The 11,796-nt window shown below is 32.8% G+C and overlaps 1 protein-coding gene across 1 annotated transcript; it reads left to right on the top strand.

Annotated features, from left to right (window-relative positions):
- The first annotated feature begins 4,588 nt into the window (after positions 1–4,588).
- Positions 4,589–9,108, top strand: LOC127720189 (peptidoglycan-recognition protein SC2-like). The gene is made up of 4 exons (XM_052226665.1): positions 4,589–4,877; positions 6,172–6,300; positions 7,151–7,357; positions 8,716–9,108. The coding sequence occupies exons 1-4, from the start codon at positions 4,823–4,825 to the stop codon at positions 9,045–9,047; spliced, it is 723 nt and encodes a 240-aa protein (XP_052082625.1). The 5' UTR covers positions 4,589–4,822; the 3' UTR covers positions 9,048–9,108.
- The last annotated feature ends 2,688 nt before the right edge of the window (positions 9,109–11,796 follow it).

Here is an 11,796-nt window from a genome sequence, read left to right as displayed (position 1 = left end):
TAGCATTATCACTAGGTACACATATAGCATTATCACAATGTACACTTATAACATTATCACTAGGAACTTTCTTATAGCATTATCACTAGGAACATTCTTATAGCATTATGACTGGGAAATTCTCATAGCATTATCACTAGGAACATTTGTATAGCATAATCACTAGGAACATTTGTATAGCATAATCACTAGGAACATTTGTATAGCATAATCACTAGGAACATTTTTATAGCAATATAAGGTACATTGTTTTTATAATTATCACTAGATATTTCTTATAGCATTACCATTCGAAATATTTTAATAGCATTATTACTTGGAGCTTTGTTATAGCATTATTACTAGGAACATTGTAATAGCTATATCGCTAGGGAAATTCGCAAAGCATTATCACAAGGAACATTTTTATGGCATAATCACTAGAAACATTTGTAAAGCATAATCATTAGGAACATTCTTATAGCATTATTACTAGGAACATTCTTTTAGCATTATCACTAGGAACATTCCTACAGCATTTTCACTAGAAACATTCTGATAGCATTATCACTAGGAACATTCTTATAGCATTATGACTAGGAACATTCTTATAGCATTATCACTAGAAACATTCTTATAGTATTATCACTAGGAACATTCTGATACCATTATCACTAGGAACATTGTTATAGCATTATCACTAGAAACATTCTTAAAGCATTACAACTAGAAACGTTCTTATAGCTTTATCTATAGGTACATTCTTATAGCATTATTACTAGGAACTAGAAACATTCTTATAGCATTATCACTAGGTACATTCTTATAGCATTATCACTAAGAACATTCTGATTGCATTACCACTAGGTACATTCTTATAGCATTACCACTAAGAACATTCTGATAGCATTACCACTAGGTAGATTCCTATAGCATTATCACAAGGTAAGTTCCTATAACATTATCACTAGGAACATTCTTATAGTATTATCACTAGGTACATTCTTATAGCATTATTACTAGGAACATTCTTATAGCATTATCACTAGTAACATTCTTATAGCATAATCACTGGGAAATTTCATAGCATTATCACTAGGAACATTCTTATAGCATAATCACTAGGAACATTTGTATAGCATAATCACTAGGAACATTTGTATAGCATAATCACTAGGAATATTCTTAAAGCAATATAAGGTACATTGTTTATATCATTATCACTAGGTATTTTCTTATAGCATTACCATTTGAAATATTCTGATAGCATTATTACTAGGAGCTTTGTTATAGCATTATCATTAGGAACATTCTAATAGCATTATCGCTAGGAAACATTTGTTAAGCATAATCATTAGGAACATTCTTATAGCATTATCACTAGGAACATTCTTATAGCATTATCACTCAGAACATCCATAAAGATATACCACTAGAAACATTCTTATAGCATTATCACTAGGAACATTCTTATAGCATTATCACTAGGAACATTCTTATACCATTATCACTAGGAACATTCTAATAGCATTACCACTTAGTACATTCTTATAGCATTACCACTAGGAACATTCTGATAGCATTACCACTACGTTCTTTCCTGTAGCATTATCGCTAGGTACGTTCTTATAGCAATATCACTAGGTACATACTTATAGCATTATCACTAGGAACACTCTTATAGCATTACCACTAGGAACATTCTTATAGCATTACCACTAGGAACATTCTGATAGCATTACCACTACGTTCATTCCTATAGCATTATCACTAGGTACGTTCTTATAGCATTATCACTAGGTACATACTTATAGCATTATCACTAGGAACATTCTTATAGCATTACCACTAGGAACATTCTTATAGCATTACCACTAGGAACATTCTTATAGCATTACCACTAGGAACATTCTTATAGCATTACCACTAGGAACATTCGTATAGCATTACCACTAGGAACATTCGTATAGCATTACCACTAGGAACATTCTTATAGCATTACCACTAGGAACATTCTTATAGCATTACCACTAGGAAAATTCTTATAGCATTACCACTAGGAACATTCTTATAGCATTACCACTAGAAACATTCTTATAGCATTACCACTAGGAACATTCTTATAGCATTACCACTAGGAACATTCTTATAGCATTACCACTAGAAACATTCTTATAGCATTACCACTAGGAACTCTAAGGAGAGAGAGAGAGAAGGATATACCGTTACTTTTACATTCCATTCCTAAGCGTTGCATGTGTTTCATTTGCTTTATTACTGCAAAAGTATTTTTTCTTAAAGATTTATTTGTCATTTTTGTCTTACCTGCGACGCTTATGAAGCGGCGGCGTAAACTATTTTTATAAAGCTTTATATCTTAGAAGGTAGAAGACCTAGATGCTTCATACGTTGTACACATTTTCTTATGTTACAAAGTATCCGTCTGTCATATGTCCATTGTCTTTGACCTCATTTTCATATTTTCTCACTGATTATTAGTAATAGGATAATCATATTTTGTATATGTGATCCCTGCAATAACTGTTTCTCAGATACTATAAGCAGTATGTCAACTATAATTTGTGTATTGAATTGTTATCACGTGTTCATGTCTGTCTGGCAGGGGTCATCTGATCTTGGCCTTATTTTCATGGTTCATTGGTCAATGTTAAGTTTCCGTAGTTTGGTTTTATTCCAAGATACTATAAACAGTAGGTTAAAATAAATTTGGTGTAAGGCATTAGCGCGCACGAACACACAATAACACACACTTATACATCAGGGGCCATGTCAATGACAGTATCCTAGGATATGTCCTAAGATATGTCTTAGGACATTATTTAGGATGGTCTTATATTTAATTAAAAAAAATATGTAGAGAATTAAATGAAGGGTGGGAGGTTACATATTTTATCGGGGAAAAAACGCAAAATAATGTTTTTACGTAATACTAATTAGATACATTATTAATATATACTATTAAAAATGATAAATAAATTTCATGCAACAGTTAAACTAAATTGTCACAAAACTTTGTGACAGGCTATTATCGTGCTGCAATTTAAGCTATATAAAGTAGTTTTGTCCGTAGGTCCACTCGATTTCATCACATGTATTGAATCAGCCTTAGTAAGAAAAGAAGTTCATATTTTTCCACATTTCAATTATTGTTGTACAATTTAATTTGGTCAGGTGCAAAATGTTTCTAATATTGATAGAATTTTTAAGCTTAAAAAGGGCAGTATTATTAGTATTTTTGTATTGAATTTTACACTTTATGTTGTTATACATGTATATAATGCAGGACCTTATTGTAAACTAGTCTTTTGACTTAATATGTTTGAAATAAAAGAAATTATTATTATTGTTAAATTCTGCTTGCCAAAGTAAATAAGCATAGGGGAATTTTATTCAGCAAGCTATCAAATGTGGCGACGAATAATATTAAGGAGAAGACATAGTATCAACACAGAGATAAACCCTCCAAATACTGACTAAAGGCCATATTTGTTGTTTTTATTTCGATTTAGGGCACCCTAACTTTTAGGACTATCCTAAGACACCTATGAATATATCCTAACTTAAGAACCAAATTTTTGACATATCTTTTCTTAGGAGACTTTCGTTAACCTGAATTAAGACTAAGACGTGTCATAAGACCATCCTAAGACACGTCCTAGACCTAAGACAGCTTGTTGACACGGCCCCAGGTATTTTGGATACTTTACGTTACACTAGTTGTGTTTGACCTTAAGTTTAAATCATTAAAAGATTAAATCATATGAAGGTTATCGATTGTGTTTGAACTGATGACAAGAAAATAATTACAAGAAAGTAAAACATGATCAATTAGACTTGTAATCTTGCTAGTTTTCACTAAAAGTGTTATGTTCTTCTCATATGTTTTATGATGGTATAATACTAAACCCCTAACGGGAGGGATTGTACTTGATTTTCATATGATGAAGACATAATCTTTTAATCAGTTTAATTGAGGTCTGGAGCTGGCATGTCAGTAACTGCTAGTAGTCCTTTTTTAATTTATGTATCATTGTCATTTTGCTTAGTTTCTTTTGTTACCTATTCTGACATCAGACTCGGACTTCTTTTGAACTGAGTTTTACTGTGTGTGTATTGCTATGTGTTTCTTTATTCTACACTGGCTAGAGGTATAGGAGGAGGGTTGAGATCTCACAAAACATGTTTAACCCCGCCGCATTTTTGCGCCTGTCTCAAGTCAGGAGCCTCTGGCCTTTGTTAGTCTTGTATAATTTTTTAATTTTAGTTCCTTGTATGTTTTGGAGTTTAGTGTGACGTCCATTTTCACTGAACCAGTACACAATTTTATTTAGGAGCCAGCTGAGGACCACCTCCGGGTGCGGGATTTTCTCGCTGCGTTGAAGACCCATTGGTGGCCTCCGGCTGTTATCTGCTCTTTGGTCGGGTTGTTGTCTCTTTGACATATTCCCCATTTCCATTCTCAATTTTATATTTTTTATCGTATATATTTACTTGTTATTTAAAAAATTGAAATAAATACATGGATAAGAATCGACTAAGTTCTACTATTTGTGAAGTGAAACTTTCCGTAATGCATATATATACACGCATGGCTTAAATGTCAACGAATACACGCAAACACACAACATGATGAAATATCGAGTCCACACACACACAGAGCTAAAATATTTAGTATAATTTTCGAGAACGGCTATTACTTTATCAGTGTTAGGTATAATGCGTGTTTAACGGACATGCTAAAGACACACTTAGATCGTTTAAATTTCTTATCACGTCTGAGAATGTTCCAAATGACGAATAATCTTGTATAAAGTTAATACGTATGAGCAAAATGTTGTGCTTGATTCTTCTGCTAGCTATTACTGGATACAGCCTAGGTAGGATTTATAAATAATATATGATATATCATATTTGCAGGTATTCATTTATATTAATTAGATTGATTGATTGTTGCTTGTTTAACGTTCAGTGACAAGTCTTTAATGCACAGCTAAGACGAGAAACTACAACACAATAGTTAGTTACTACATGGTAGGACGGTAGGGATGAATGGAAGGAAATATGGACAGCCACTGAAAAGCAATAATATAAAAAACCATCAAGCTTATAATTTTGTACGCCAGACAGTGACGATCGAAAAAAAAAGTTAAAAGGCCAAATATAGTACGAAGAAGTTGAAGATTATGTTTGATAGTGATTTAGAGCAATCATGAATACTAAATAGGGATAAATTGGAGACTTAAGAACAAATCCAGTAACTGAATGGTGTAAAAGTTAAAACATGAAATACACATCGGTGCCAATTTTAACAATAATCCTGACACACAAATTCATTAATGCAGACATGTATATAACTAAATTAGAAATTTACTCTTTTTTTAAATGGAACAAAACTGGTATTCTGTATTTTTATGTTTGTGTGTTAAACTTGTGTTTGTTTGTTTTGTTTAAATATTAGTTTTAATTTGTATAAAGTTGTTTCCATAACACCAATTGACAAATACTTCAAGCAAACTAAGGACGAGAACAAGTAAACAAATTACTAGTAATGAAAAGAGGAAAAGAAGGAATATGGTGAATACATTAAGGACACAAAATCTTTGCACGCATTTGATCAATCAAAACAAAACGAAAACTGCTTTTATTGATGTTTTTTTTCTCAAAGTCTCAGTAGTGGCTTTAACATGAAGTAAAAGTGTGAATCACACTGCAACTTCAAGGTAGTCTTTTGAAACGGTTGGATAAGATTTATTTTTGCTGTATTTGATAACGATACATCTGCATGCGGAGTAATTTCAACAAAACAAACATAGTTTAATTTATCTTCAACGAGCTAAAATTTATCACAACCATGCATGTTTTATTTCAATCATTACTTTATAACAATGGAGATATTGATCATTAAACTTTTTAACATTCATACAAAAATATACATAGTAACAATTATTGTCGTCATACTACAATGTTTGTCTGTATATAGTCAATATCAGATCCGGCCACGAATACTACAACTGATAATAAAGCGTATGTTAAGTGTTTATGTAATCAAAAAATAAAACAAAATATACCCCCCCCCCTAACCTCCAAAAAAATTAAAAACCGCATATAAACTTCAAATACAAAGAATAAGAAAGATAAGGAATACATGAAAAGTGGTTTCTTCATTTTAAGCCAGTGACCAGCCATGTACAGATTTAGGAGGCCATTGTCAGGATGACAGCAACAAATGTGGTGGTTCATATAACTCTGGGAAATGTACTGGTAGTGCTAACAGACGTTGTTGTACAAGGACAGCAGTAGGTACGTAACCGGGAAGTAAATTACATATGGTGCAATTGACTCTCAAAGAAGTCGTGTCATTAAGATTCCTATTTCGAATTAAATCTAGCGCAAAATATCTGTTGGCAGTACTGTAAAATATCTTTAAAATTTCAGAACGTTTTATTTATATACAGAAAACGTTGATTTTTTTTAAAGCTACAGAAAACGTATTTACATATGACTAAGACAATTAGCATTAAGTGACAGCAAAGTACAGTAAGATGCATTTTGTATGCTAAACAAATGTTTCTGTGGAAATATTCCAATCAAAATCGGGATAGCCAAATTTAAGCATTGTATGAGGAATATGATGCATCATTACTTTTATTTACTAATGAATTCTGCGCGAACAATGGGAATGGCTAACAATGGTATAATATAATTACATGAATTAGTTTTCCCATGACAAATCCCCCCTGTACATGTTTTACTCAAAGGATCTAAATGAAGAAGTGAAGAAATCTAGTGGAATATGATATTAGAGATTTTAATAATGTCCATATTATAACTTTACATACACAAAGTATATTAATTCATCCATACTTTTTAAGCCAAATACATACATTCTGGATCGTTAACGAACGGAGCAACAAAACCATCTAAACTTTATAGGCATTAGACTTAAAAGAGAGGCGAAGAAAACCTAAGTGACATTCAAACTCATAAGTCGAAAATAAACTTACAACGTCATGGCTGAAAAAGAAAAAAACAAACAGACAAACTACAGTACTCCAAACACAACATAGAAAGCAAATGACTGAGCAACATTAACCCCACCAAAAAATGTTAATTGTCAAAATTACTCAGGTATTGTTGAAATTGTTTTTAGAACATGATACTGGTGACTGCTCCAATGTGAAGATAATATCACGTGACAGCTGGGGAGCTCGGAGACCAAGGAGTACATCGACTATTCATTCGCCAGTTCCTGACTTCTTTATACATCATACTGAAGGTGGAGCGTGCACATCATTTTCTGCATGTATCTCACAAATGAAAGGAATACAAAATTACCACATGGATGATTCTAACCACAGTAAGTCATTCAATGATGTCAATAAAACTCTAAATGACCTTTAATTTCAAAATAAATTAAAAAAAGAGGATCATAAGAATGCTTATATGCCGTATACATGGTATATAACCACTTATTTTCAAATTTAGGGACTTCTTCTTCTTCTTCTTCTTCCGGTAAACGGCCACCTTCAATTGGTTGACTATTCTGCCACATTTTGGAGTGAGCGCATGAAATATTTTTGAAATTTAATAAACAAAAAGAGAATGGGTGCAATTTAATATATATACAGGTGCAATTAAAACATGGCATTTAAATCTAATGACGGAGCGGAGCCTTGAAGGATTCAGGACTCGGGGCGGAGACAGTATAGTTGGGCAAGGTGTTCCACTCTCTGATTGTTCTAGGATAGAACGAATATGTATAGCATTAGATATGTCGTTACTAGAAACTAAGGTTCCAATTCCCTTAGGTAAAATTCATCTTTGATGGCTATGGCTGCTGTTATAGAAAAACAAAGGATATGGGGTATCCATCCAGGACACAAAATCAGTACATGCACAGCATAAAAAACACACGAAAGGCACAGCGCGTGTAAGGTTCTTTGGTCATATAGCTCCTAACGTGTTTCGGTATTTGTACCATATTTTGCTTTTAAATATTTTGGCTTTGAGTGTTCCTTATGAAGGTAATTCCAGAAAAGCTCTCCGCACGCATACAATTTATAAAGTGTTGTTATCAAATGTTGGTATAGCACTGGTTAGATAGACTACGAGGGTATCATCAGCTCAGCAGTCAGTGTTTTGGTAATGACATGACGTATAACTTAATTTAACTTTTTTAAATAATCCGTTGATAGAAATCATTAAGAAACTTAGGTTCCAACTCCGTCAGGTAAAGTTGACCTGAGATTGATTTTCTTGTTATTTTTTGTGTCTTTTGGTTCACGTGTTTCGGTACCTATACATCCTGCTGAAGGTAAATCTAGAATTCTTGACTAATGTGAGGCACTTTAACATGTTACTGGGATAAACACGACGGGTAAAATAATGAAAGTTACATAGAAATTCGAACCAAAAAAAAATGGCCTACCAAGAACCTAATTGGTTATCAAAACACAACGACATGGAAAACAATATAAAATGATAGCGTATCAAAGAGTGTTTGCAATCACTTAAAGTATATTTAAAAGCATATGTAATAATCACGTAAGAATAACGATACGATGATGCATTTACAATGGATGATTGATTGATGTTTGCTTTACGTCCAGTGGCAAATATTTCATACATGCTCATGACGAGTATTTGCAATGGCGTTATACATAACGCCTATTTTGCTGTAAAACAAATTTAGTTATAATTAAGTAATATTTCCAGGATGGTCCGATATTGGTTACAGCTTCCTAGTTGGTGAAGATGGGAAAATCTATGAGGGCAGAGGCTGGAATCGAGTAGGAGCTCATACTCAGGGTTATAACAGCCGTGGCTTGGCCGCCTCATTTATGGGAAGTTTTATGACCCATGCTCCCAATTCTGCTGCTTTAAATGCTGTCAAAGAATTGATTCAATGTGGAATCAGCAAAGGGAAAGTTTCACATTCGTATGCTTTGTTTGGACATCGAGATGTTGGTTCCACTGACTGCCCAGGCACAGCTTTGTACAACGTCATCAAAACATGGGCTCGTTTTCATGCACATTCTCCAAAATAATTTTTTTACGCTTTCTGATTGATTTTGCTTTACCAGTAATAATTAAAAAAGAACGGATTTATTTGGTTTTATGATTTATATTTCTGAAAAATGAGCTACTAATTTTGAATATTACTGTTCAGTTTGTAAAATACAAAATGTTGACGTCTTGAAATATAACTCCTTTCACGTAATGGATTTGCATACTAAAATTACCTTTTCCGTCCGTTCGCCAGTTCGTGCTTATGTAATTTCATCAAATATTAATCAGCTTTAATAATGTAAAATTATGTGATATTTCCACTAGGACTTCAAAATGTTTAGTTGTACTGTGTAAGAATTAAACTATTTTCGAATCTTCCGGGAAGACACGTCCTGTTTGATTATACTTAGATTCTTTCAAAATGAAAATGAGAAAATATGGTATGATTGACAATGAGATAAATCTCCTCAAGAGACCAACTGAAGTAGCATTTAACAACAACAAACGGGCTTCAACAACGAGAAAAACCCATACGCATAGTAAGTTATAAAGAGCCCTGAAATGACAAATGTAATACAATTCACACGAGAGAACTAACGGCCTAATTTATGTTCAGAACATTTTTTTCATTAAGTATTTCAGTACCTTCATAATTCGAATTCAAGATATCCTGAAATATTACATATGGTGTAGCTTTCTCCTGTTTTCATTTAATATTACGATCACGTGTTTCAAATAATATTTCATGCATCTGAAGCCTTGTTTCTATTTTCAAGTATATTGACGCTATGTTTCTATTTATACTTCGTCCTCGGTCAATATAATCTGAACAGGTCCATATATAACGTATTGACCTCGTCAAAAGTCCATAATTGATAAATATTTCATGACCTTCACAAATAATCGGTCAAACTTGCTTTATTTTAGAAGGTCCTTTTAAAAGTATTTCTGGACATCCTTAATATATATGGAGTTCAATATTTATATAGTTTTTGTCGAGCCTGCGACTTTTGTCGCAGAAAGCTCGAAATAGGGATAGTGATCCGGCGGCGGCGGAGGCGTTAGCTAACTTCTTAAAAGCTTTATAGTTTAGAAGCTAGAAGACCTGGATGCTTCATACTTTGTATATAGATGCCTTATGTTACTAAGTTTCCGTCTGTTATATGTCCATTGTCCTTGACATCATTTTCATGGTTCACTGACTGCTTGAAAAAAAAAAGTCAACTTTTTTTGTAATGTTAATTTCTTTCTTATTATGAGTAATAGGATAACTATATTTAGTATGTTCGTACCTTGCAAGGTCCTAATGCCCGTCAGATATTTTTCATTTGACCTCGACCTCATTTCATAGACCGGTGAACAAGGTTAAGTTTTCGTGGTCAAGTCCGTATATCAGATACTATAAGCAGTAGGTCTACTATATTTGGTATATGGAATGATTGTAAGGTGTACATGTCCAACTGGTAGGTGTCATCAGACCTTGACCTCATTTTTATGGTTCAGTGGTTAAAGTTAAGTTTTTGAGTTTTGGTCTTTTTTTCTAATACTATATGCAATAGGTCAACTATATTTGGTGTATGGAAATATTTTATGATGTACATGTCAGTCTTGTAGGTTTTATTTGACCTTGACCTCATTTTCACGATTCATTTCTCAGTGTTAAGTTTTTTGTGTTTTGGTCTGTTTTTCTTCAACTATAAGCAATAGATCAACTATATTTGTTGTATGGAAGGATTGTAAGGTGTATATGTCTGTCTGGCAAGTATCATCTGACCTTGACCTTATTTTCATGGTTCATTGGTCAATGTTAAGTTTTCATGGTTAAGTTTGTTTCTTAGATACAATAAGCAATAGGTCAACTATATTTAATGCATAAATTGATTGTAAGGTGTACATGTCTGTCTTGCAAGGTTCATCTGACCTTGACCTCGTTTACATGGTTCAATGTTAAGTTTTCTTAGTTAAGACTGTTTCTTAGAAACTATATGCAATATGTCAACTATGTTTGGTTTATTGAATGATTGTAAGGTGTACATGTATTTCTCCTTTGGTTTATCTGACCTTGACCTCATTTTCGTGGATCATGTTAAGTTTATGTGTTACTTGTAGTAAAGCTTTATACTTAGGACTATCAACATAAAATCAACGGTAAGTAAAGAAGGCGAGACATTTCAGCGTGTGCACTCTTGTTTGTTTGTGTTTTTGTTCATGAAATTTTACCAACATGGCCACCATGGCTAAAAAAAAAAACCATAGGAGTAATATGAATCAGTTATTTAATATCTAAAAACCATAATAGATAGAAATATATCAGCCACGCACAAAAATGCTCAGAATTTCAATTTCTACCTATTTTAACCAAAATAATCAGATGGTTCAATATTAGAGTTATTGTCCTTACATGACGATTTCTGACTAATTTTAATAGTTTTGCCTTTTATTTTGCAAATTTTAATAAAAAAGATAGAGCCTAGCTGTAGACATCATAAATATTCATCCATACTAGATCTACACAATACTTATATGACCGACATCTTTGAATGACTCCTTACATAAGTAAGAATGGATCCTTTCAAGATCTCCCTAAAATGACGATTTTTTAGTAATGTTTGAGTTTTGCTTTTTATCTCGAAAATTATGATAGGTCAGAACTGTAAAATGACCAGCAATGCAATGATTCATGTTTGATAGTTGAGCGATTCAGGCTCTTAGTTAGCTTGCAATTTTAATTTAATAAAGAAACTCTTATCCGATAAATACAGCAACATATTTTTTCAAGAACACACG

This window comes from Mytilus californianus, unplaced genomic scaffold (genome assembly GCF_021869535.1).
Source record: "Mytilus californianus isolate M0D057914Y unplaced genomic scaffold, xbMytCali1.0.p SCAF_11, whole genome shotgun sequence".
Lineage (NCBI taxonomy): Eukaryota > Metazoa > Mollusca > Bivalvia > Mytilida > Mytilidae > Mytilus > Mytilus californianus.
Note: the sequence above shows the minus strand (reverse complement) of the source record. Positions and strands in the feature narration are given on the sequence as shown.

Excerpts from the sequence above, each read along its gene's own strand:
- LOC127720189 (XM_052226665.1), top strand. The coding sequence starts at position 4,823 with ATGAGCAAAATGTTGTGCTTGATTCTTCTGCTAGCTATTACTGGATAC. Across the intron at positions 4,878-6,171 it reads TATTACTGGATACAGCCTAG|CCAGTGACCAGCCATGTACA; the intron begins GTAGGATTTATA and ends CTTCATTTTAAG. Across the intron at positions 6,301-7,150 it reads TTGTACAAGGACAGCAGTAG|AACATGATACTGGTGACTGC; the intron begins GTACGTAACCGG and ends AATTGTTTTTAG.